The following is a 27,960-nucleotide window of genomic DNA, read 5'->3' on the forward strand; positions in this document are numbered from 1 at the left end:
GTGTAGAGTCTTGCACCTGAGAAAGAACAACCCCAGGCATCAGTATAGGTTGGGGACTGACCTGTTGGAAGGCAGCAAAGAGGAAAAGGATCTGGGGATCCTAGTGGATGGGAGGTTGACCACAAACCAGCAATGTGCTCTTGCATCCAGGAAGCCCAATGCCATTCTGGGGGGTATTAGAAGGGCTGTGGTTAGTAGGTTGAAAGAGGCTCTCCTCCCCATCTACTCTGCCCTGGGGAGGCCACATCTGGAGTACTGTGTCCAGTTCTGGGGTCCCCAGTTCAAGAAAGACCTCAGGAAACTGCTTGAGAATGTCCAACGCAGAACAACAAAGACGATGAAGGGAATGGAACACCTCTGTTATGAGCAGAGACTGAAGGAGCTGGGGCTGTGCTGCTTGGAGAGAAGACTGAGAGATGATCTTATTCATGTTTATAAAGATGTAAAGGGTGAGTGCCAGGAGGATGGAGCCAGGCTTTGCTGGGTGATGCCCAATGACAGTACAAGAGGCAATGAATGGAAGCTGAGACATAGGAAGTTCCATGTAAATATGAGGAAGATTTTTTTCCCTGTGAGTGTGACAGAAGACTGGAACAGGATGACTGGAGGACTGCGGAGTCTCCCTCTCTGGAGATATTAAAAACCTGCCTGGATGAGTTCATGTGTGATCTGGTCCTAGGCAATGCTGCTCTGGCAGGGGGGTTGGACTGGATGAGTTTTTGAGGTCCCTTCCACCCCTGGCATTCTGTGATTCCATGATTTTTCACACAATCTCAAGCCCCACCCTATGCTGAATAAAGTCACCATCGCCAATACAAAGGAGAAATCACACTCTTAACTACAGATACATGTAAACATCCACATACTGGAGTACAGCCAGAAAGCACAAACATTATAGTCAGGTCCCTGTTTCGGAGTGTGGGGAAGAGCGCCCTGACTTTTCTCTTACACAACAAGGAAACTGTGAATAAAGAGGAAAAGAGCTTCATATATGATGTCTAACCTATGCTCAGTAATGACTCACATACAAAATGAGCAAGTGCATGTCGGTCTTGCCAGGCTCTTTATGCTCACCATCTGTACATTCTTCTCAAATCCATACTCTGGAAGGGCTTCCACCGTTTTTTAATGAGCTGGTAACATTTTACTGCTGTTAAAGCAAAACCAAGCCCTAGCTCCTTCATGTTCTGACACACAGAAATCAGTAGAGGGCACCAAAATGACAAGAAAGTTTCCTTGATCTTTCAGCAGTTCAGTAAAAAAGAAACTTACTCGCTCTAAGGGAGGCTGAAGAATAAAACCCACGAAAATCACCTTGGCAGATTTAACCACAGCAGAATTTAAATACCATGTATACAATTATTTAATCTGATGTAGCAGCTTACATAAAGAAGGAAATCACAACCTGTATTTCCATATAGACTGGTTAAGTCAAACTTTCACCTTTTCAGAAGTTTCAAGAACCACTCCTTCACAGCAAACCCAATTCTGTGACGCCTGTTCCTAGCTTTCAAAGACTCTAGGGTGAAGGGTGGTAGTGGTGTGGGCTACATAAAGATTAAGATTCTCAGCAGATTTGCTAGCAATTTAGTTCGAGTAGTTTCCATGGACTTGTACAACAGCTCTGACACACACCACCACTATAATTTAAGTTTCTATTCAGCAGCAGCCCTGAAGAAGTAACCTGGGTCTTCTTTCAACTGCACAATTTTTACACTCTAATAAGAGCTGGCATAGAAACCAGTCAATTCTTAAATGTTTTTTATCAAGAGCTGATAAAGTAACAAAACTTCAAATAATATAAATTATATCCTGTCGTGCCAATGAACCACAGTGAAAAAATGGTAAGGTGATAAATTCACAACAACACTGATTCCACTGGTGTCAAAGCTTCTATTTGTCAAGAAAGAGTAACTACATACTGTGACTTCCAGAGCACTGCAGGTGCAAAGCAAAGACTGATCAACATCCAACTTTACTGTAGTATTTACTACACTTTCATTAAACAAAAAAAGATAACTCAATCAGATGCAAATCAAATAAAGTTTAAGCTGCTATATGTCAGGAAGTTGAGAAGATAGGCTTCACACAGAAAAATCTTGAGCTCCCAAGCATTTTGATTTATCCCTTTTATTCATATACTTTATTCAGACCTTTTACTCATATTCACATTCCCCTTTATTCATACCACTTCTTGCAATTGCCACCCTCATTATGCACCATCTCCTGGTTAACAGCTTCCTGGAAACCTTCCTCACTTCATTACTCTTTGCATGCATAGGGTTTTTTCCTAGATGTGATTTGTTATACAACGTTGTCAGCTTTCACTAGCCACCGTATTTGCCACGGCATCTATTTGCTCACATCTTGTATTTAATGCTTTAATAATCGGCACCCTCCTTTCCCTTACTGCACAAAATGTATCCCAACAGAGTTTTTTGCTCTTTTTCGTACCAGCGAGCCTCTTAACAGCACATCTGCAGTGCCCTTTCAAAAGGGGGGAAAAAAAAAGGCTTGTATTTTCCATCCTTGTAGCATTGCAAAGCAGTTAAGGAGTCTGTTTGGCAAGCAAATAGAAAATCCTCGGGATGTGGATGAATAATACCACAAATTCGACAACTGAAATCAAAGTAGCTGCCTTCATGAATGACATCTAACAAAAAGCATGGCAGCAGCCATGCTTAACCAAGCAGCAAGCAACACGAGAGTAAGGCAGAATATTATCAGTTGTGCTCATTTCATTGTTTTGGTTACCTCACCGAGTATCTTGAGAATTTATCAGAACACATTCATTTTCTCCAAATACCACCCTCGGAAACCCACCACTTCAGTATGCAATACTGTACGTCCGTGAACACCTTCATGACTAAACGTTGCAACGAACTTCGTTAAAAGTAGTAACTAAATTACTTGCTGTAAACAATTACAATTCAAAAGCGGGTGTCTCCAGAAAATATCTGAGTGCATCTGCCTTTAAAATACCCTTCTCAAGGAAACAAGTAGCATCTTTCTGGTCTAAGTATTTAAAATTCAAAATAATTCCTTTTCAGGTTATAGATAGAAATTAACTCACACACGCTGGGGAAAAAAAAAATAAATCAGTAAAATGCTTTAAAACTTGCTAATACCAGTGCCTCCTTGGAGAGTTCTTTCTCTGCTAACTGGAAACGATCTGAGCTATTTAGAAACTCCGTTTTATTGTACGAACGGAAGGACAATCCGCTGTCCGGTCGTTCAGAAACACTTGCTACCTCTTTGGACGCAAGCACATCGAACTCACTTGTACTCCCGAGAACAGCACATGGCACTTCACTCCTGGTGTTTTTAGGCTCCAGTTCTACCTTTTGCCGAAGCTGGTAAAGCAATTTTAGCAGGGCCGGATGTTTCTGCCCCCCGAATTAACCCTGCCGAGCTCTTGTCTAGCTTGCAAGCCGCCCCACGTGGAAGCACGGCTTCCATGCCGGCACACAAGAAAGGCCACTCGAGCTTCCTATCGGCGACACCACGCCTAGGCCGGAGCGCCTCCTTCGCCCTCTACTTTTATGACCCAAGAGACCTGGGTCCGCCCTCCGGGCGCCCACGACCCTACCCGTCGGGAGAGATCCCCACCTCGGCCGCCGGACTTGACGCTGGCAAGTCAGGAGCACCGGGCGGCGCCACCGTCCTCCTCACCCGCCACTACCTGCCCGCCCCACGCCGGTACCTGGGCTTGTGCCTCCTCCGCGCGTCCTGCAACCCTCGTCAATGCTCCTGCACCGCCTCCTGCCGTCTCAACTGGGGACGCCGCCGCCGCTGCTGCCGCCGCCGCTGCTGCCGCCGCCCGGGCCAGGCCTGCGACTCCTGCCCGCACGCTCGTTTCCGGGAGCGTAGGCCCGGCGCGCTGCGCCCATCACAGGCGGAGTCCCCCCGGTGCCCCTCGGCCGCTCTCCTTCCGCGCCGCTCCCGCTCGCTGCCGCGACCCGCGCCCGCCCCCGCGTGCCATACTACGCTCCTCCGGGGCGCCGCGGCCCCCGCGCGCTGCCCGCCGCCGCCGGGGCTCTGTGACGTCACTCCGGGCCGCCCAGCCCCCGAGAGGGAGGGGCCTCTTCTGCGCGCGTCCGAGGGCGGCAGGCGAGCGGGCGGCCCCGCGCACGTCACCGCCACAGCCGCCGGGGGTGGGGGGGGGGAGGCAGGCGAGGCGAGGTGAGGAGAGGCGACCAACCCGCGTGCTTGCGAGCGGCGGCTCAGCCCCACAGCCTTCGGCGCCTGCGCACCGGGGCGCAAGCCGCGCACCCTCTCCGCGCTGTCAGCCCGGGGGCGGAGACCCGCAGGCAGGCGTGCGGACGCTTGGCCCCCGCCCCTTTTAGTTTCGGTTTGCCGCTCGGCGCCCTGCGCCTCCTGTCCAAGCAGAAGCGATGCGACAACCGGACTGCGGCTCGGTGCCCTCCCACTCCCATAGCAGTGGGGTGGTGCCTGCGCCGTGGAGCGAAGGCATATTCCTACTCCGACAGCGTCTTCCCAGTGCAGCACTGCTGCCTCCCCAGGCTTGCAACGAAGGAGAGCAACCAGTCGCAAGACGCTGACGTGCAAGCCTGTAGGAGAGAGGAGAGGAACCAAACCTGCGGGACTCCTGCCTGTGCTTCGGAAGTGTTGATGCTGCCGCCGGCGCGGCAGTCAGCGAGATGGGGGACACCAGGGAGTCTCTACTCAAAACCGGGAAACATCACTTAAAGCCATTAGGCTTCTCAACAACTGCGGCCTTGCAATCTGCTCAGCTCATACTCAGCAGGCTCCAGATTTCATTCTGTTTTTCTGATATGAAGGAGTGGGTGAGACTGACTAGAACAAGACAACAAAACCCACAGGACCCGCACCACTGCTGATGTACTACTGGTGAAACCTCAGCCTTTTGCTACTAGTGCTGCTTGTTGCAGAACTGCCCAGTGAAGGGAACAAACACAGTAACAGCAAACTGCTTTACTCAAGCTATTCCCCTTAAATTTAAGATACCATGTCCCAAGCTGTTTGCACATTTCAAATCTTCCTCTGTGGTCTGTACCTCAGTCTAATTAAAGTTCTCCCAGATCTGATCAAGGAAAACAATCACCTGCTGTCTGACACAGAGAATTCACTCTCTGCCAGGCACAAAAGTGGTTCAAAATGTCCCCATAGCTGCCAAATGTGAAATGAAAGGACATAAAGATACTCAGTAAGTAATAGGCAGAACTAAACCAAAGCTAAGGGAGGGGGAAGGGACAGGCAACACCCACCAAGAAGAATGAATCAGTGCTGTCCTAACTGGACAGGAAGGAGTATTTGTGTGGGGGTGGGTTGGTTTGTTTGGTGGTTGGTTGTTTTCGTGTGTGTGTTGTGTTTTGGGTTTTGTGGGGTTTTTTTGGTTGTTTTTTGCTTTGTTTCCTTTCTTCTCACTTGGTGGATGTGGGAGGCCTGTGGATGTGGTCTATCTGGACTTCAGCAAGGCCTTTGACACTGTCCCACACAGCAAACTGCTGGCTAAGCTGTCAGCCCATGGCTTGGATGGCAACACTCTGTGCTGGGTTAGGAACTGGCTGGAGGGCTAGACCCAGAGAGTGGTGGTGAATGGTGCCACATCCAGCTGGCAGCTGTCACTAGTGGTGTCCCTCAGGGATCAGTGCTGGGCCCCATCCTCTTTAACATCTTCATAGATGATCTGGATGAGGGCATGGAGTCAGTCATCAGCAAGTTTGCAGATGACACCAAGCTGGGGGAAGATGTGGCTGGGTTGGAGGGCAGAAGGGCTCTGCAGTGGGACCTTGACCACCTGGACAGATGGGCAGAGTCCAAGGGGATGGCATTCAATAGCTCCAAGTGCAGGGTGCTGCACTTTGGCCACAACAACCCCATGCAGAGATACAGGCTGGGGTCGGAGTGGCTGGAGAGCAGCCAAACAGAGAGGGATCTGGGGGTGTTGATTGATACCCGCCTGAACATGAGCCAGCAGTGTGCCCAGGTGGCCAAGAGAGCCAATGGCATCCTGGCCTGCATCAGGAATGGTGTGGTCAGCAGGAGCAGGGAGGTCATTCTGCCCCTGTACTCTGCACTGGTTAGACCACACCTTGAGTACTGTGTTCAGTTCTGGGCCCCCCAGATTAGGAGGGACATTGAGATGCTTGAGCGTGTCCAGAGAAGGGCAACGAGGCTGGGGAGAGGCCTTGAGCACAGCCCTACGAGGAGAGGCTGAGGGAGCTGGGATTGATTAGCCTGGAAAAGAGGAGGCTCAGGGGAGACCTTGCTGCTGTCTACAACTACCTGAGGGGAGGTTGTGGCCAGGAGGAGGTTGCTCTCTTCTCTCAGGTGGCCAGCACCAGAACGAGAGGACACAGCCTCAAGCTACACCAGGGGAAATTTAGGCTGGAGGTGAGGAGAAAGTTCTCCACTGAGAGAGTCATTGGACACTGGAATGGGCTGCCCGGGGAGGTGGTGGAGTCGCCGTCCCTGGGGCTGTTCAAGGCAGGACTGGACGTGGCACTTGGTGCCATGGTCTAGCCTTGAGCTCTGTGGTAAAGGGTTGGACTTGATGATCTGTGAGGTCTCTTCCAACCTTGGTGATACTGTGATACTGTGATATCTCACCTCTAATCTCAGCAGATTACATGTAAACTTTTGCTGGCTGCTGATGGCTTCTGCTTTGTTTCAGTTGTCCGTCTGAGATAGTGGAGGGAGAGAACAGAAAAGGAGATAGCTTTGAGCCCTTCTGGGCAGTTTTCTTTGCCTGGGAGGGAATTTGGATGGTAATATTATTTGAGCATGTGTGGTGGTAGAACTTCTATTATACTGTTCTGGAAATGAAGACAGGGCTTGTAGAGAAACTACTGTAAAATACATGCAGCTTGCCAGTCAAATACTATCCTTTACATTTCTCCTATAATCCAAAAACTACACAGAGCCAGGCATAAAGCAGTAAACTACCACAGTGAAACACATGTATTGACTAATCAAAGATATGCCAAGCTGTTCTCAAGACATGCTTTCTAGAATCAGTACAAAAAAGTCCAACATGAATTATTTTTTTTTTAAATAAGAAAATCAATTACACTCTCCATTTTATCTTTAAATGATATTCTAACCAAAATGAACAGGTGTTGTCTCTTAGTAATAGCAAAACAAACAGGAACTTTCATTTTCAAAGTAATTCACAATGGAAACCAATACCTGGTTAAAAAACTGACATAAAAAATAGACATACAGAATCATAGAACCAACCAGTTTGGAAGACACCTCCAAGATAATCCACTCCAACCTATCACCCAGCCCTATCCAGTCAACTAGACCATGGCACTAAGTGCCTCATCCAGGCTTTTCTTCAACACCTCCAGGGACAATGACTCCTTGGGCAGCCCATTCCAATGCCAATCACTCTCTCTGCCAACAACTTCCTCCTAACATCCAGCCTAGGCCTCCCCTGGCACAACTTGAGACTGTGTCCCCTTGTTCTGTTGCTGGTTGCCTGGCAGAAGAGATCAACCCCACTTGGCTACAACCTCCCTTCAGGCAGTTGTAGACTGCAATGAGGTCACCCCTGAGCCTCCTCTTCTCCAGGCTAAACACCCCCAGCTCCCTCAGCCTCTCCTCATAGGATTTGTGTTCCAGGCCCCTCACCAGCTTTGTTGCCCTTCTCTGGACACATTCCAGAACTGGACACAGCACTCAAGGTGTGGCCTGACCAGTGCTGAGTACAGGGGAAGAATAACCTCCCTTGTCCTACTGGCCACACTGTTCCTGATGCAGGCCAGGATGCCATTGGCTCTCTTGGCCACCTGGGCACACTGCTGGCTCATCTTCAGCTACTATCCACCAGTACCCCCAGGTTTCTTTCCTCCTGGCTGCTTTTCAGCCACTCTGTCCCCAGCCTGTAGTGCTGCTTGGGGTTGTTGTGGCCAAAGTGCAGAACCCTGCACTTGGCCTTGTTCAATCTCATCCCATTGGCCTCTGCCCACCCATCCAGCCTGTCCAGGTCCCTCTGCAGGGCTCTCCTACCTTCCAACAGATCAACACCTGCTCCTAGCTTGGTGTCACCTGCAAACTTACTGATGCTGGACTCAATCCCCTCATCCAGATCATCAATAAAGATATTGAACAGGGCTGGGCCCAGCACTGACCCCTGGGGAACACCACTAGTGACAGCTGCCAACTGCATGTGGCATCATTCACCACTACTCTCTGGGCTCTGCCATCCAGGCAGTTCTTGACCCAGCACAGAGTGAATCTATCCAAGCCACAAGCTGCCAGCTTGGCCAGGAGCTTCTTGTGGCAGATGGTGTCAAAGGCTTTGCTGCAGTCCAGGTAGACTACATCCACAGCCTGCCCCACATTCACCAGGCAGGGAACCTGATCATAAAAGGAGATCAGGTTGGTGAGGCAGGACCTGCCCTTCCTAAACCCATGCTGTCTGGGCCTGAGAGAGGTAAAAACCTGTAGTTCTACCCTAGCACTGTCACCAGCTGCTTGTAGGAAGCACTACTTAAGGTTAAAAAATGAGTGTATCTATATCCACAGGCCCTTCAAAAAAAAAAAAAAAAAGAGAACTGACATCCAGTTGTCCTGTACCCCACAGCAACATGAACTGAGGTTTTACCTCCTCTCTTAAAGCACAGATACCTGTTCACCATTTTTCCAAACAAGTGGTCATTTTAATCAAAAGATCAACTAAAATTCCCTACAAAATCCAAGGCAAACATCTCTGTGTATTCTTACAGAAAACTCGAAGTTCCTAGCAAACAACAGCTGACATTTGAGGGGAAACCTGTATTTGTAATACAACCAAAACATGCTTTCTCCTTTTAAATATAATTCTACATTCGTTGGCTTTTACAGTTGGGACTTCTCACTGGGTGGAATCACAGAATCACAGAATTAACCAGGTTGGAAATGACCTTTGAGATCATCAAGTTCAACCTATCACCAAACATCTTCTAATTAACTAAGCCATGGCACTAAGTGCCTCATACAGTCTCATTTAAAACACCTTCAGGGACGAGGACTCCACCACTTCCCTAGGCAGCCCATTCCAATGCCAATCACTCTGCCAAGAACTTCTTCCTCACCTCCAGCCTAAACCTGCCCTGGCACAACTTGAGGCTTTTGTTCTGTCATTGGGTGCCTGGGAGAAGACACCAACCCCACCTGGCAACAGCCTCCCTTCAGGTAGTTGCAGAGAACAATGAGGTCTGCCCTGAGCCTCCTCTTCTCCAGGCTGCACACCCTCAGCTCCCTCAGCCGCTCCCCACAGGGCTGTGCTCCAGCCCCCTCATCAGTGCCCTCCTCTGGACACGTTCAAGCACCTCAACATCTTTTCTTAATTTGAGTGGCTTAAAACTGGACACAGTACTCAAGGTGTGGCCTGACCAGTGCTGAATACAGGGGCAGAAGGACATTCCTGGTCCTACTGGCCACACTGTTCCTGATACAGGCCAGGATGCTATTGGCCTTGGCCACCTGGGCACACTGCTGGCTCATGTTGAGCCAGCTATCAACCAGAAAACCAGTCTAAGGTCTAACTGGGCTTTTGCCTTTCAATCTTTACCAATGAGAAAGGTTTTCTTCTTCCACCATCCCCAAATACACAAAGAAATAGAAGTTTTGGCCCAGCTTCTCAATGTGGTGGCAGATGGTGTGCCAAACAACTCAAAAAGCTATGCACTCTGAAATTTAAACAAAGAAGGCTGGTGCATTCCTTCCTACTCCCTCTTCCCAAACTTGTGAAGCATCTAACAAAAAAAAATTCCACCAAGACTTAAAAAACAGTTTTAATTACTATGGAATGAAATTAAACTAAGGGAAGACAATCCAACACAGAGCTGATGTTCCACATAAAGACAGAAAAAGAAGAATGCTGAAAGGGAAATGACAGTGTTAAATAGGTGTACTAAGATCACAGTATCATCAGGGTTGGAAGAGACCACAGATCATCAAGTCCAACCCTTTACCACAGAGCTCAAGGCTAGACCATGGCACCAAGTGCCACGTCCAATCCTGCCTTGAACAGCTCCAGGGACGGCAAATCCACCACCTCCCCGGGCAGCCCATTCCAGTGTCCAGTGACTCTCTCAGGGAAGAACTTTCTCCTCACCTCGAACCTAAATCTCCCCTGGTGCAGCTTGAGGCTATGTCCTCTCGTTCTGGTGCTGTCCACCTGAGAGAAGAGAGCAACCTCCCCCTGGCCACAACCTCCCCTCAGGTAGTTGTAGACAGCAATAAGGTCTCCCCTGAGCCTCCTCTTCTCCAGGCTAACCAATCCCAGCTCCCTCAGCCTCTCCTCGTAGGGCTTGTGCTCGAGGTCTCTCACCAGCCTCATCGCCCTTATGGTACTGAAAGGTAAATTCCATCACCTGCTCCTCACCTTCGAAATCCAAACACTCGAATTCTTACTCTACGAGCTATGAGGATAGTCAAGGGCCTGGACCATCTGTCTTATGAGGAAAGACTGAGAGACCTGAGGCTCTTTAGTCTTGAGAAGAGAAGGCTAAGAGAGGACCTTATCAATGTCTGCGAATACCTGAAAGGTGGCTGAACAGAGCCAAAATAAAACCCAAGACAGTGAATACTATTGAAAATAAACAGTTAATCAAGTGGAAACAGAAAACAATTTTGTCATGTTCTGGATGGCATATTTGACCACTATCTGCAGATTAAAACAGGCCCCATATCTAGCCAGATAACAAAAAAGTAATTAAAAAAATATGAGGAGGAAAAAAGAGAGGAGAAAAACGAAGACAAATTAGCAGAACAGTACAAGAAGCCTGCACTGAAAACAAGTCTAGGTCTATACAAAACTGTGGGGGTGGATGACACCCTTCAGGCTGCGCTGCCATCAAATGAGATCTGAGAAGGTTGAATGCTGGACAAAGACAACCCACATGAAGTTCAATAAGGACAAGTGCAGGGGCTTGCATATGGGGAGGAATAACAACAGGCACCAATACAGACTGGGGCTGCCCTGCTGGAAAGCAGCTCCATGGAGAAAGACCTGGGAGTGCTGGTGGGCAGCAAGATCTGCATGGGCCAGCAATGTGCCCTTGCAGCCGAGAGAGACAATGGCAGCCTGGGCTGCACCAGGAAAAGTGTGTCCAGCAGGGCTAGGGAGGTTCCTCCCCGCTCTGCTTTGCCCTGGAGAGACCACACCTGGAATACTGTGTCAAATTTTGGGCTTCGCAGCTCAGGAGAGACGGAGACCAGCTGGAAGCAGTCCAGCAGGGAGCCACAAGGATGACTGGAGAACTTGAGCATCTCCTCTATAAAGAGAGACTGAAAGCCCTGGGGCTGTTTAGTCTGGAGAAGACTTGAGAGGAGATCTGATCAATGTGTACAAATACCTGAGGGGTGGGGGTCAAGCACCTGGGGCCAATCTCTTTTTCATGATCAGCAGCAATAAGCCAAGGAGCAACAGCTACAAACTGGAACAGAGAAGGTTTCACCTCAGCATGAGAAGAAACTTCTTTACAGTGAGGGTAATGGAACCCTGGAGCAGGCTGCCCAGAGAGGTTATGAGTCTTCTTCTCTGCAGACTTTCCAAACCTGCCTGGATGCATTCCTGTGTGAACTATCCTAGGGGATCCTGCCTTGGCAGGGGGATTGGAATCAATGATGTCTGGAGGTTCCTTCCAACCTCTAAAGTTCTGTGACCTCTGGAGATTCTAGGGTAAGCTGGAACATCTATAAAATTAACTTGTTGCAGAATTCAAAACACAAAGGTTTGTGTATTTATCAAGGCACTGCCACTGAGGTCAAGTTCCTCTGCCCAAGAAAGGCAATTTTAAACCAAACTAATACACATTTTTTTTTCCAGGCACGTCAAGCGAAAATAAAAGTTAGTTTACTATGAAATACCACACTTGAAAACAATGTAATACATGTTTGCATGTTGAACAATGTGCATTTTGCATGGACAGTAAAGCTCCAGGCAAAAACATCAGCAGTAATGGGAACTTGAAAGAAAGTCTCACAAGTGGTTCACTGCAACACTTTCGCCTTCTTGTATGTCACGGTTACACTACTGATACACACATCACCGAGCATTTAATATTCAGCACTGTGCTGACAAATCAAGCTAATCTGGGAACATGTCAAAAAGCAGATTGGGAAAATGCTTGCACACTACTAAACAGGTTGGTATTTTCAGGCTGCAGCACTGAAAAGAAACTTCTTACTTGTAAATCCCAAAGTTCCCAACTCTGAAAGTGGAAAACGCAGCCACTGCAATAGGGCTTTGAGTACTTAGCTCAGCCCTAACCTCTGAAGTGAGAAGCAACAAGACATCCTACCTTACCTAAACACCAGCAAAAACTTGGCTGTTCTTTACTAACCAAGGGTGTCGATATAGCAATCATAAGTGTTTAGAATAGCAAAGGGATACAAACAAAAAAAGATTGAGTACTAAGGGCAAAATTTTCCTTAGCTGACCGAAAACTGTCTATGTAAAATCTGTTTCTTAACATGCTACAGGCAGTTCAAAGCGCCACTGAGAAAACTGACTGCTACCCCTGATGAAACAAAATATCTTTGCAGTGCAAAACAAGTATATAAGCATCACAGCATGCATGCATCTTGTGAAGGAACATTTTGTAAGCCTCACCTTGTCGCTGTCGTCATTACAAATGTGATCTTGGTGGACTGAGTGGCATTGAAAGGACATACCGATGCTACCTACAAAAGAAGAGGGGTGGGGACAAGCAGGAGAAATACAATTAAAATCATAAGCCAGTTCCTACAAACATTAAAAACAACCACAAATCTAGCAAACACTCTTTTCCCCCTACACAGAAGAGACAGTCAGTTGTCGAAGAGCTACCTCTGATGTGTTGCGCCATTTAATTCTGATAATGGAGTAAGCACCAGAAGGACACTACCAACAACATCTTCACATACTCTAAATGTTCAAAACCAGGAGCAAAACCAACCTAAACCAAACACATGTATCAAACTACATACGCACACATACATAAATAAGAAGCTACACACTTTATATTTAGGCTGAGAGGCTGTGTCCCACATCCTTCACTACAGGAAACTTCCAGGACCCTGGGTAGATGCAAAGTAACAGTCTTTTTCCAGGGACCTCTTTAAGGTGAGCATAAAATTCCAAGGTCAAAGCAGAGAAGTTTAAATGACATCCATTTTGTTTGTAGTGGGATTTCTGCCTGGTTCAGGTGTTTCCACATCGCTTTGTGCTTAATGAAGAAGAAGAAGCAGCAGACATCTACAAAGGTCTGCCCCATTTAATTTTCAGTGGTGCTCAGCAGTAAGCCAAGGAGCAACAGCTACAAACTGGAACAGAGAAGGTTTCAGCTCAACATGAGGAGAAACTTCTTTACAATGAGGGTGATGGAGCCCAGGAAAAGGCTGCTCAAAGAGGCTGTGGAGTCTTCTTCCCTGGAGACTTTTCCAAGCCCACCTGGATGCATTCCTGTGTGAACTACCCTAGGGGGATCCTGCCTTGGCAGGGAGGTTGGACTTGATCTCTGGAGGTCACTTCCAACCTCTAAAGTGTGATTCTGAGACTGCTGCCCAAGGAGGGAGACAAACTAAAGTTTGCTTGTATCCATACAGACTTACAGAATTCTTACACTGTAAAGTTTTCTTTAATGTGCTGTTTCCTTGTTTAGAATGCACAGGAGAGGGATTAACTGCTATTGTTGAATTCATGCTTTATTTAGACTTATGCAAAACACTCCATATATGCCTTCACAAAATTTGGAATCAACTCAAGCTTAAAGGGAAGCTATAAACAAACACACACACACACACACACACACACACACTTGCCTCCCTCAAACCCCATAGTGCTAAGGATAAGGATTGAGGGCTTTCTGCCCATTACACCAGATGCAGAACTAAGGCAACATACAAACTCTTGGATTAGTCTAAGATAAAAAAAGAAAAACAGGCAAAACTGCAAACAGTTCACCACTGCCAAAGAAGAAGGGTATTGAGTTGCTGGAGCATATCCAAAGAACGGCAAAGGAGTTGGTGACAGGTCAGGAGAACAAGTCTTATGAGGAACAGCCAAAGAGACTGCAGGTGTTTAGTCTGGAGAAGAAGGAGCTGAGAGGAGACCTTATTACTCTCCGCAACTACCTAAAAGGATGTCGTGGTGAGGTGAGTGTTGGTCTCTTCTCCCACATAACTAGTGACAGTATAGAATCACAGAATCAACCAGGTTGGAAGAGACCTCCAAGATCATCCAGTCCAGCCTAGCACCCAGCCCCATCCAGTCATCTAGACCATGGCACTAAGTGCCTCATCCAGGCTTTTCTTGAACACCTCCAGGGACGGTGACTCCCTGGAGGTGTTCGAGATGTATGTTAGGACATGGCCTGGAGCAGCACCAGGGGAGGTTTAAGTTGGATATGAGGAAAAGTGTCTTTACTGGTAAAGAGTGGTGAGGCATTGGAAAAGGCTGCCTAGATTGGAAATGGTGGAGTCACCACCCCTGCAGGTGTTTGAAAAATCTGGAGACACGACAGTTTGGGAAATGATTTAGTGGGCATGGTGATGTCGGGTTGAGCATCGGACTTGATGATCTTGGAGGTCTTTTGCAACCTAAATCATAGAATCATACAATAGTTTGGGTTGGAAGGGACCTTAAAGATCACCTGATTCAAAACTGCCATGGGCAGGGACACCTTCCACTAGATCAAATTGCTCAAGGCCTGATCTAATTTGGCATTGAACGTCTTCAGGGAGAAACTCTGGGAAACCTGATCCAGTGTCTCACCACCCCCACTGTAAAGAATTTCTTTCCAGTATCTAGTCTATCCACCTTCCTCGAGTTCAACCCATCCCCTCTTGTCCCATCACTACAAGCCCTTGTAAAAAGTCTCTTCCTAGCTTTCTTGTAGGCCTCCTTCAGGTACTGGACAGCCATCATAAGGTCTCCCCAGAGCCTTCTTTTCTCCATGCTGAGCAGCCCAAACTATCCCATAAGGAAGGTGCTCCCAGCCCTCTAATCATTTTTGTGGCACTGCTCTAGACCCACTCCAGTGTTCTCTTTATGCAGGGGGCACCAGACACAGTGCTCCAGGTGGGGTCTCATGAGGGCAGAGCAGAGGGGCAGAATCACCTCACTCATCCTGTTGTCACATTTCTTTTGATGCTGCTCAGAACATGGTTGGCCTTCTGTGCCAACAATATTGGCAGTTGGGTGTGGAGGAATAGTAAGTAGCCATATCCACGCACATTACTGTGGTTGGTGCCATCTGCAAACTTGCTGAGGATGTACTCAATGCCACTGCCCATATTGCTGGTCCCCATACAACCCCTGAGGGATGCCACTCACCACTGGTCTTCATTTGGACACTAAGCTATTGACAGCAACTCTCTCCGTGTGGCCATCTAGCCAATTCCTTATCTAGCAGCAAGTGGTCCACACCTCAGGTCCATGCTTTTCCAATTTGCTAACCAGGATGTCATGTGGGACATGACAAATGCTTTAAACAAGCCAGGTAGATGACATCTTACTTCATCCCTTCATCCATTGATGCTGTAACTGCATCACAATAAACTATTAGGTCCATCAGACAAGATGTGCCCTTGGTGAAGCCATGTGATCTGGACCAGGGGATTGAGTCAAGCATCAGGAAGTTTGCAGATGACACCAAGCTAGGAGCAGGTGTGGATCTGTTGGAGGGTAGGAGAGCCCTGCAGAGGGACCTGGACAGGCTGGATGGGTGGGCAGAGGCCAATGGGATGAAATTTAAGAGGGCCAAGTGCAGGGTTCTGCACTTTGGCCACAACAACCCCAAGCAACACTACAGGCTGGGGACAGAGTGGCTGGAGAGCAGCCAGGCAGAAAGGGACCTGGGGGTACTGGTAGATAGGATGCTGAAGATGAGGCAGCAGTGTGCCCAGGTGGCCAAGAGAGCCAATGGCATCCTGGCCTGCATCAGGAACAGTGTGGCCAGTAGGACAAGGGAGGTTATTCTTCCCCTGTACTCAGCACTGGTCAGGCCACACCTTGAGTGCTGTGTCCAGTTCTGGGCTCCTCATTTCAAGAGAGATGTTGAGGTGCTGGAATGTGTCCACAGAAGGGCAACAAAGCTGGTGAGGGTCCTGGAACACAAACCCTGTGAGGAGAGGCTGAGGGAGCTGGGGGTGTTTAGCCTGGAGAAGGGGAGGCTCAAAGGTGACCTCATTGCTGTCTACAACTACCTGAAGGGACACTGTAGCCAGGTGGGGGTTGGTCTCTTCTGCCAGGCAACCAACAACAGAACAAGGGGGCACAGTCTCAAGTTGTGTCAGGGGAGGCCTAGGCTGGATGTTAGGAGAAGATCCTTGCCAGAGAGAGTGATTGATTGGCATTGGAATGGGCTACCCAGGGAGGTGGTGGAGTCACCATCTCTGGAGGTGTTCAAGCAAAGCCTGGATGAGGCACTTAGTGCCATGGTCTGGTTGACTGGATAGGGCTGGGTGCTAGGTTGGACTGGATGATCTTGGAGGTCTCTTTCAACTTGCTTGATTCTATGATTCTATTTTAGTTACCATCAAACACACAAGTTTAGGCTCTTCATCAGCTGCTCCCTTTAAAAAGCTTCTGAGTTGAGTGCAGCATATCACAGAATCACAGAATTAACCAGGTCGGAAAAGACCTCTAGGACCATCGAGTCCAACCTATCACCTAACCCTTTTAATTAATTAAACCATGGCACTACGTGCCTCATCCAGCCTCTTTCTAAATACCTCCAGGGATGGTGACTCCATCACCTCTCCAGGCAGCCCATTCCAACGAGCAATCACTCTTTCTGTGAAGATATATATGTATTCTGATGACATATGGCCATGGATGGCCACTCTACTTGTGAAGATGCAAATAAGAGGATCATGAGGTTAAATCATCTGTATTCCAGGAGCCTCAGTTTCCAAAAAAGGTAATGAAAAGCATGTCTGCAGATGTCTATCATGTGTTAGCCAACAATACTTATATTTGTGACACACTATTCAGGTTTTAGATGTTACTTCTAATTCAAGAACCTTTCAAACTGCAGTGAAGAGGTTACTTGGATTAAGTAGAGTATCTTGTTACCACAACAAAACCAACAGAGGATACAGCTGCTTAGGCTGATCTAGTAAGAGATGGCTGGAAATTAAGAGTGTTAGAGTGATGAAATTCATTTTTCCTATACACTCAAATCTGACCACGAAGAAGAAACCTTCCACCTGGCCTAATGGCTGCATCTCTACTGTCTGCATGCAGTGCATATCAGAATTGCCATTCTTTCTTCTTTTCTTCCATTCTTCTTTTTTTATGAATTCCAACAATTTGAACTTCCACACAATTCTTAGAGGTTTGCATTCACTTTAACTTCTGCTGTGGAAAGGATTTATTGCATGCTGGGAAGAGCTAATATTTTGCAGTTGTGTGGTACAGCACACCACTGGTAACTTCTAAGCAACTCCTGAGCATAAAGCACCCATATCTAAGAGGCTGTGATAAAATTCTGGATGACATCCTAGCCACAAAGCAGCCTGAAGTCGTTAGACTCCTGAAATTCTCTCATTTCCTTCCTCTTGCCCCCTCTTCTTGCCAAGAAATCTATGCTCTTGCTCAACTGCAGACTGCAGGTCTGTTAGCATTTTCTGACATCTGGTCCCCCCTTCCCTTCCACCCTCTGGCCTCAGCCACAGTCACTGGTAAAGCTGCCAGCCCCTTTTCCCCACTACCATGCCTAGCTCAGCAATGGTGTCCTCAAGTCCATATACCCAGGGAAAGAATTGATTTTGTAAGCATCAGAAGGCATGGTTGAGAGGCTGCAAGAAAACCCTCTTCAGTTTTCTTTTTTCCTGCAGCTTATCATGGAAACACACTGTAACAAACTGCAAGCTTAATATTAATTGTCATATGATTAATATTGGGATGAAACAGGATGAAAATGACACAACTGTAAGCTCACAGTAAAATATACTGTTTCCTTTAAGTTAAGTATACCTTACAGTCACACCTCTGACTGAATGACACCTCTCAGACATGATAGGTGAAAAGGAACCCAAAGGCAAGACTTTGTTTTAAAAAAACCCAAACACTCAAAATCTAACCTATTTTAACAAAGGCAGAGATGAAAAGGAGTTTAAAAGTACTTCAATGTAGCAAAATGCCCAAATAGAGGCATTCATAAATAAAGCTCATCTGAAAAACTAGTACCGAAGAAAGAAGATTTTATCTGAGGTTTCTGCTTGGTCTCTCTGCAATTCTGCACAATTAGTCTTACTTTAAACAAAGAGCATGCAATTTAGATGTCACAAACTCTTAAATGTCAACTGGACTGCTTACTTCAGTAAGTACCCCCAAACTGGACCTCACAGAATCACAGAATTAACCGGGTTGGAAAAGACCTTCAAGATCATTGAGTCCAACTTATCACCTTCTCACTAACTAAACCATGGCACTAAATGTCTCATCCAGTTTCTTTCTAAATACCTCCAGGGAAGGTGACTCCACCATCTCCCTGGGCAGCCCATTCCAATGCCAATCACTCTTGCTGTGAAGAACCTCCTAACATCCAGCCTAAACCTGCCCTGGCACAGCTTGAGGCCTCATCCTCTTGTTTTGTCATTAGGTGCCTGGGAGAAGAGACCAACCCCACCTGGCAACAGCCTCCCTTCAGGTAGTTGTAGAGATCAATAAGGTCTGTCCTGAGCCTCCTCTTCTCCAGGCTGAGCATCCCCAGCTCCCTCAGCCTCTCCTCACAGGGCTGTGCTCCAACCCCCTCAACAGCCTTGGTGCCCTTCTCTGGACACGCTCAAGCACCTCAATATCTTTCTGAAATTGAGAGGCCCAAAACTTTTTTTCCTGTGCTTCCAAATGAACTTATAATAATGGCCCACTGTCCTCACAGAGAAAAATCACTGTGGTCTAGCTGTTGCCTTTCCCCTTCTGCATTCACTTTAGCAGCTCCACTTTTCCTAGCAAAGAGTGTGAACAACTGTACTTCACACAGACTGCTAACCCACAGGATCAACCATGCTGTTTCAACCCCTTCATAGCAGTCTCACACAGGGAGTGTCCACTGCCTTGGACACCCAACTTCACTTTGCAAACTCCAAATTCTGCAGTAATTAAGGTATTTTTAAGTTAAGCACATATCTCTGCGGACCTCTGAGTCACTTCCACACTAAAGTGTCTAAGGCATCACTGAACGCATGCATTGGGTTGGAAGGGTCATATAATTCAACTCCCCCCACAGACACCTTTAGTTATAGATTAGGTTGCTCAGAGCCCAAATAAACCTGGCCTTGAATGTCTCCAGGTGTGAGGCTTCTACCCCTTCTCTGGGCAACCTGTTGCAGTGTTCCACCATTCTCATAGCAAAGAGCTTCCTCCTAATCACCCACACAGACCTTCTCTCAACGAGTGATGCAGTATTACTGGATAAGCAATCATAGAATCATAGAATCATAGAATCAACCAGGTTGGAAGAGACCTCCAAGATCATCCACTCCAACCTAGCACCCAGCCCTAGCCAGTCATCTAGACCATGGCACTAAGTGCCTCATCCAGGCTTTTCTTGAAGACCCCCAGGGACGGTGCCTCCACCACCTCCCTGGGCAGCCCATTCCAATGCCAATCACTCTCTCTGTGAAGAACTTCTTCCTAACATCCAGCCTATACCTACCCTGGCACAACTTGAGACTGTGTCTCCTTGTTCTATTGCTGGTTGCCTGGGAGAAGAGACCACCCCCCACCTGGCTACAATGCCCCTTCAGGTAGTTGTAGACAGTAATAAGATCACCCCTGAGCCTCCTCTTCTCCAGGCTAAACACCCCCAGCTCCCTCAGCCTCTCCTCATAGGATTTGTGCTCCAGGCCCCTCACCAGCTTTGTTGCCCTTCTCTGGACATGTTCCAGCACCTCAACATCTTTCTTGAATTGAGGGGCCCAGAACTGGACACAGTGGCCAAATTATTAAAATAATTTCCATCTAAGGCTTCTATACATAAGCTACAGTAACCAGCATGACTAAGGCAAAAAAAAACCCCACCCCCAAACCCTTAAAAAAAAAATATTTAAAAGTAATAATTGTACTTTTGGAGCACTTAACTTGGTATTAATTAAACAAAAATTGAAACCTATCAGAAGTCCTTACTTCTGTTTTTTTTAATCTGAAATACTATTCAAACAATATTTTAGATTTCATGCAAAGGCAAAACTACTGTTTTAGTTTGCAGATACAAAGCAAGGAATGTTTTCCATAAGCTTATTGACAGCTGTGTGGTTTGCTCTGGGGCATCAGTTTTTCCTGCATATTAAAGGAGCAGTTCAGCAAGGAGTCATCCAGGGAAAGAAATTTACATCAGCAATAAAGCTTCAGGAAATCAAGTTAATGCAGAATCACTATTAAACCTATAAACACAGCAGCATAACTTTTACTGGTACTCTTAGCACTCACAATGTCAAGAGAAGTAAAACTGATTATACTGCCCAGCAAAACATGGACAAAATCTGTTAGCAGACTGCGACATCTAATTGGAAAGGCAAAACAACAACAAACAAAACAACACACAACTAAATAATGCAGTAAAGTAAAAGTCTATTTGTATCAAGTAGCCTATGTAACCATAGGGCAAAGACTAGGAATTCACCTTCTATTCCAGGAATGATCTTATTACAAGGATGATCTATGCAAGATCCCTGGGATAAAGAAGTGATCTTTCTAAAGTGATACTGTATACGAGGTTCTAATCCATTACAGTAAGAGTATAAAAAAATGCTGCCATGATTTATGCATGTATTAACAGGTGTATACTGTCTACCCCCCAGCCCTGGCCAAATGGCACTGTATGGTTTCACAGAATCACAGAATGCCAGGGGCTGGAAGGGACCTCGAAAGCTCATCCAGTCCGACCTCCCTGCCACAGCAGGATCACCTAGACCAGGTCACACAGGAACACCCCCAGGCAGGTTTTGAGTATCTCCAGAGAGGGAGAGTCCACAGTCCCCCTGGGCAGCCTGTTCTGATGCTTGTCACCCTCACAGGGAAAAAAATCCTCCTCGTATTTCTACGGAACTTCCTCTGCCTCAGCATCCACTCATTGCCCCTTGTCCTGTCGTAAGACATCACCCAGCAGAGTCTGGCTCCATCCTCCTGGCACTCACCCTTTATGTATCGATAAACATCCATGTGGTCACCTCCCGGTCTCCTCTCCCAGCAGCAGAGCCCCAGCTCCCTCAGGCTCTCCTCGTAACAGAGATGTTCCATTCCCTTCATTATATTTGTGACTCTGTGCTGGACTCCCTCAAGCAGTCCCCCAAGGTCCTTGAACTGTGGGGTCCAGAACTGGACACCGTGCTCCACAAGCAGCCTCAGCAGTATTAGAGGGGCAGGAGAACCTATCTCGACCTTGGCATTGGCCCTCCTGGCCACAAGAGCACATTGCTGGCTCATGGTCAACCTCCCATCTGCTAAGACCCCCAGATCCTTTTCCCCTTTGCTGCCTTCTGACAGGTCAGTCCCCAACCTATACTGACACCCGGGGTTGTTCCTTCCCAGGTGCAAGACTCTACACTTGCCCTTGTTGAATTGCATTCAGTTTCCCCTGCCCGACTCTCAGCCTAAGTTTCCCTGGATGGCAGCACAGCTTTTAGCTGTGTCAGCCACACACTTCAATCAAGGCCAGCTTTAAAATAGAAACTTAAAAGCTGTTTCTTCAATTGGGGTCCAATATAACACTGTTTAAATGTAAGCACTCCCACTTGCTCTGCTACTCAGAGTAACACTTTCATGTGAAGTATTTAAAATAGACTCTTCATAAGCAGAAGCTGTTCAAAGACAGGTCTCACTACAGGCTAGAGTCAGACCACCACCTTTCTGTTACCTTTGTATGCTTCTGTCTCTGATTAAATGAGTTCATAAAAACCAGTTTCTGGCCTTCTCTTAAAAGCATCCAGATGGCCAACCACTGAAGGAGTGGGAGATGCTCCATATTAACCTCTTTCCCTTCCCAAAGAGGGGAAAGAAAGGGAAGAAGGGAAAGACAGTAATGGATTTGAAAAAAAAAAATACAACCCAAAAAACCAAAACCAACTGAAACTGTTTTAATGAAAATATTAACAACCCAATGAAACATATATAAATATAGATAAAACCAGTATTGAACCCAATCCCCCTGGTCGCGGTGTTACCACTGATACTATGGCAAGCACTGGGAAGGTCCCAGACTGGACACAGCAGCAGACAGGAACAAGATTCTAGGACAAGTTTCAGAAACCCATGAGCTGGGATCAAAGGCAGAATGGACAAAGCCTGGGATGCCAGTCACTGAAGGCTCAGGGGTGATCTCATTACTGTCTACAACTACCTGAAGGGATGTTGTAGCCAGGTGGGGGGTGGCCTCTTCTCCCAGGTAACCAGCAACAGAACAAGGAGACACAGTCTCAAGTTGTGCCAGGGGAGGTCTAGGCTGGATGTTAGGAAGAAGTTCTTCACAGAGAGAGTGATTGGCATTGGAATGGGCTGCCCAGGGAGGTGGTGGAGGCACCGTCCCTGGGGGTCTTCGAGAAAAGCCTGGATGAGGCACTTAGTGCCATGGTCTAGTTGATTGGATAGGGCTGGGTGCTAGGTTGGACTGGATGATCTTGGAGGTCTCTTCCAACCTGGTTGATTCTATGATTCTATAAGAGGGCTTGACCCTCATGATCCCTCCACTTTATAAGAAGTATGATACGTCTGGAATGGAATACCTACTTGGTCAATTTAGGACACTTGTCCCATCTGTTCCTCAAAACATCATTCCTTGTGTGGCTACACAAATATTGCCTAAACGAAATCAAGCACGTTGAGGGGCTGCACAAGACACCTGACTTGGTGTTGCTAAGCTCGAAGCCCTCAGGGCAGTTCTGCTGGAACCAAACCTTCCATTGTCTTGTCTGCTACTCAACTCCTGTACCCTAGAACATGGGAGGAGAAGGGGCCATTGTTGTAGAGCACTCCAAATTCCTTCCTTCCCCCTCCCTACTCTGTCTCTGCGGGTTTGAATGGGGAGGAGAAGGCATGAAAAACTGCTTTCCCTCCTTGCCACTGGCTTGAATGGGGAACAGCAAAAGCTGCCTTTCTCCACATGTGTGCTGACCTGTGTGGCAGCCCATGCTGGGAATCAGGCTGGTGGCTGCCTGGGTTCTTTGCGCCCAGTCTAAATGGCAAATGGACACTTTGTCTAGGAAGGCATAAATAGAGTAAGGGAGAAGGGGTAGTGTTCCTGCCTTGACAGAGTTCCCCACAGGATAGGTTCCCACCTGGAGAGAGCTCCTGCTGTGACAGAGTGCTCGCTTGGAGAGTTCCTGCTTTGGACCGTCCTCGCTTTTGGACTGCTCCTACCTTTTTACACAGCCCTCAGTTTTTGCACCATCCCTGCCTTTGGATGGTCTCCCACTTTTGCACTATTCTCTGCAAATCTCCAAGCTTGGCAAGTCCTTGTGTCCACTGAGAGAGAGCTGCCAGCAGCTACCAGACCCAGCTGCTCTCAGACCATGCCCCAGCCTTGATTTCCTGGCTGCTATGCCGAGTTGCGGATGACCTAACAGTCTGGCTCTCCCCTGCTGCTGCTAAGGCAGCATTGCTTCCATGAATCTGTGTCTCTTGGAAGCCATGTCTTGAGACACTTCTGAGTTTGGCAGTTTGTTCCACCTATTTTGCACTTTCGATGCATGGATCCAGACTACTGTATATTGCCTGCAGTTTCAGGAGGCTGCTTCCACAGAGGAATTCAGCATGGGATCACTGCCTATTGCCTAACTCACGTCTGTGAGTAACAAGCATTCCCCTTCTCTGCTCAGCCTGATTGATAGTGGAGCAAAGCTGTGTTTGTAGCTTAGCCTTTTCCATTTTCTGACTTTCTAAATCTCCAAACTTGCCCATAGCATCCTGTGAAGATTATTTGAGTGATTTGAGCCTGCAAATAAACCTAAATTAGTTCTGTATATAGTTTGGGGGGGTGGGGGTTTCAGGAAAATGAAATAATTCTATTTTTATAATTCCTGAATTGGCAACATTAATTCCCTGCCTCCACGACAGATTTATGCCCTATCAGGACAGAAGGTACCTTTAAAATTAGTCTAGTCCACCCTCCCTGACATGGACAGGGACACATTTCTTTAGTTTGGGTTGCCCAGACCACCAACCACTTTGGAACTGAACACTTCAATGATAGGTCACCTGGAACTTCTCCACAGCTGGACAACCTCTTCCAGTGTTTCTCCACCCTCGACATAAAAGCTTTCTTCCTTACCTTCTGTGCTGGTTTGAAGCTAACCAGAATATTTTAATGCACACATTCCTGAACCTTACCTCTTTCAGTTTCAAACCACTGCATCTTGTCCTGTCACTACAGGCCTTGGTAAAAAGTCTCTTGTTTTATAAGCCCCTTTAAGTACTGAAATAGCACAATGTCTCCCCAGGGGCTTCTCTAGGCTTAACAATCCTCATAGCCTTTCTTCACTGGAGAGGTCTTCCAGCTCACCGGTCACTTTTATGGCCACTCTTCTTGCAGGGTTCTGCACTTTGGCCACAACAACCCCAAGCAGTGCTACAGGCTGGGGACTGAGTGGCTGGAGAGCAGCCAGGGGGAAAGGGACCTGGGGGGACTGATAGACAGTAGGCTGAAGATGAGCCAGCAGTGTGCCCAAGTGGCCAAGACAGCCAATGGCATCCTGGCCTGCATCAGGAACAGTGTGGCCAGTAGGACAAGGGAGGTTATTCTGCCCCTGTACTCAGCACTGGTCAGGCCACACCTTGAGTGCTGTGTCCAGTTCTGGGACCCTCAATTCAAGAGAGATGTTGAGGTACTGGAAGGTGTCCAGAGAAGGGCAACAAAGCTGGTGAGGGGCCTGGAACACAAACCCTACAAGGAGAGGCTGAGGGAGCTGGGGGTGTCTAGCCTGGAGAAGAGGAGGCTCAGGGGTGACCTCACTGCAGTCTACAACGACCTGAAGAGAGGCTGTTTCCAGGTGGGGGTTGGTCTCTTCTCCCAGGCAACCAGCGACAGAACAAGGGGACACAGTCTCAAGTTGTGCTGGGGGAAGTACAGGCTGGATGTTAGGAGGAAGTTGTTGGCAGAGAGAGTGATTGGCATTGGAATGGGCTGCCCAGGGAGGTGGTGGAGTCACGATCCCTGGAGGTGTTCAAGAAAAGCCTGGATGAGGCACTTAGTGCCATGGTCTGGTTGACTGGCTAGGGCTGGGTGCTAGGTTGGCCTGGATGATCTTGGAGGTCTCTTCCAACCTGCTTGATTCTATGATTCTATTATTCTGTACCCGCTCTAGGTGGGGACAGTACAGTACAGATGCAGTAATACAGGCTCAGGAGAGTGGAGAAGAGTGAATCATCTCACTCAACTTCCTGGCCACACTTCTCTTTAGGCAGCTCAGGCTATTGTTGGTTTTCTGAGCTGTAAGCACACACTGCTGGCTCATACACAGCTTTTCATCTGCTAGGATATCCTGAGTCCTTCTCCACAGGCTGCTTTCAATCTGTTCATCATCAAGTCTGTATTGATATTTGGGACTGCCTCGACTCAGGTGCAGGACCTTGTACTTGGCACTGCTGAATCTCAGGGTGTTCAAACCAGGCCACTCCTCAAGCCTGCCAAAGCCCTTGTGGATGACATCCCCTCTTTCAAGACTACCAAGTGGTTTAGGCCAAGCTCATCTGCTTACACACTGTCCCCCTAGCTCCTGGCAGGATGGGAAGGAGAAATTGGAAGCAAAATGCAAAAATCCTGCAGACTGAGATAAAGAGAGTTTAACAGAACAACACAAAGAGTGAAGAAAAAGCAGAAAATAACAGTAACACTAATGAAGTAACATGTAAAGGCAGGATATAAAATTCAACCAGCTCACCAAATAAAGCCCCATCAAAAACCCCTGCAGTCCAGATCAGTCCCCTGTTTGTTACAGCAGGCACAACACTGTAGGCTATCAAGTACTTAACTGGACAGTTAGGCTGGCTCCTCCCAACTTCTTGTGAAGAAAATTAACCCAGGACATTAATCCACCCCTCATTATAGGCTATTTATGTCACACAGAAGAACTATTTCACAATTAGCACCACATAAGGTAATTCACTGTCTGTTCTCACCCAAAATTACATCACTTTGTGGTAGACATTAAACTTCTCCATCAAAGCCAGATCAACTGGCAGCTCCTCCACTGTTAACTAACCAAATGGTTTGGCACTGTGTCCCCCACTTTTTAAAGGTCCCACCCTCCCAGTGCTTTCAGTGTAGTTTTTAGCAGTCCACTGTTTGATTTTCCCAGTATCTAGTGCATGACAAGGGACGTGATGCACCCACTCAACGCCATGAGTTTTGTCTCAGCTATTTGGAAGATCATAGAATGGCAGAATGGTAGGGGTTGTCCAGTTTTGGGCTTCCCAGTTCAGGAGAGACAGGCTGAGTGCTGGATCAAGGCAAACCATATGAAGTTCAACAAGGATAAGTGCAGGGTTCTGCATCTGGGGAGGAATAACAACAGGCACCAATACAAACTGGAGCTGCCCTGCTGGAAAGCAGCTCCATGGAGAAAGACCTCGGAGTGCTGGTGGGCAGCAAGTTCTGCATGGGCCAGCAATGTGCCCTTGTGGCCAAGAGAGCCAGTGGCACATCACAAAAAGAGTGTCCAGCAGGTCTAGGGAGGTTCTTCCCCCCTCTGTTCTTTCCTAGGGAGAAAACACCTGCAATACTGTGCCAAATTTTGGGCTTCCCAGTTCAGGAGAGACAGGGATCTGCTAGAAAGAGTTCAGTGGAGAGCCATGAGGGTGATTTGGGAACTTGAGTACCTCCCCTATGAAAAGAGACTGAGAGCCCTGGGGCTGTTTAGTCTGGAGAAGATAAGATTGAGAGGAGATCTGATCAATGTGTACAAATATCTGAGGGGTGGGTGTCAAGTGCCTGGGGCAAATCTCTTTTTAGTGGTCAGCAATAATAAGACAAGGAGCAACAGCTACAAACTGGGACATAGAAAGTTTCACCTCAACTTCAGGAGAAACTTCTTTACAGTGAGGGTGAAGGATCCCTGGAACAGGCTGCCCAGATGTTGTGGAGTCTCCTCTGCAGACTTTCTAAACCTGCCTGGATGCATTCCTGTGTGAACTACCCCAGCAGACCCTGCCTTGGCAAGGGTGTTGGACTCAACGATCTTTGGAGGCCTCTTCCAGCCTCCAAGGTTCTGTGATTCTGTGACCTCTGGAGATTACAAAGTCCAACGCCCCTGCCAAAGCAGGACCACATAAGACAGGTCACACAGGAACGCATCTAGGTGGGTTTTGAAAGTCTCTAGAGAAGAAGATTTTACAACTTCCCTGGACAGCCTGTTCTAGAACTCTGTCACTCTCGTGTGACGAAGTGTTTCCTGCTGTTGAGATGGAACATCAGGAAAAGCTGGTCTTTCAGTTTATACCCACTGCCCCTTGTCCCATCACAAGGCCCCACTGAAAAGAGTAACCCCTTCTTTTTGATACATACCCTCCAGATGTTTATAAACATTAATAAGATGCCATCTCAGTCTTCTCTCTTCCAAGCTAAACAACCTCAGGTCTCTAACCCTCTGCTTATAAGGGAGAAGTTCCAGTCCTATAATACCTTTCATCCATCCATCCAGAGGACTCTATCCAGTAGTTAGGTCCCCATCTGTCTAGTTCAGTTCTAACTAAAATCAGATCAGACTGTAATATCCAGATCACTTGGGAGGAAACAAGGAAAAGGTTGGCAGGACATGTCTTTTATCCCAGTGCTGCATCGATGGATTTGACTTCCACAATATCACTTTTCCTCACTTTCTGGGTACATCCTGTCTCAGCTTGGTAAGGTTTTCACAGAAAGAGCAACTTCCTGAAGAAACTCAGCCTGCTTTACTGTGAACAGCAGTATCACTGTAATCAATGAGCCAAAGATTCTGAGAAAGTAAGAGGTGAATTCTACCCTACACAGCCAAATGTTTCTGTGGCAAACCAGGTTCTCC

General features: G+C 47.5%; 1 protein-coding gene across 3 annotated transcripts in view; it reads right to left on the bottom strand.

The window, feature by feature from the left end:
- RNF38 (ring finger protein 38) overlaps window positions 1-27,960 on the bottom strand; it is a 133,643-nt gene that overhangs the window by 45,562 nt on the left and 60,121 nt on the right. For 2 of the 3 annotated variants that reach the window (XM_064176714.1, XM_064176715.1), the window contains exon 2: window positions 12,593-12,663. In XM_064176714.1, the coding sequence (XP_064032784.1) occupies window positions 12,593-12,663 (71 nt within the window). Of the gene's footprint in view, window positions 1-3,703; window positions 3,863-12,592; window positions 12,664-27,960 lie in introns of those variants that run through there. The other variant, XM_064176716.1, reaches the window with a different exon arrangement.

This window comes from Pogoniulus pusillus, chromosome Z, assembly GCF_015220805.1.
Source record: "Pogoniulus pusillus isolate bPogPus1 chromosome Z, bPogPus1.pri, whole genome shotgun sequence".
In the NCBI taxonomy this organism is placed as follows: domain Eukaryota; kingdom Metazoa; phylum Chordata; class Aves; order Piciformes; family Lybiidae; genus Pogoniulus; species Pogoniulus pusillus.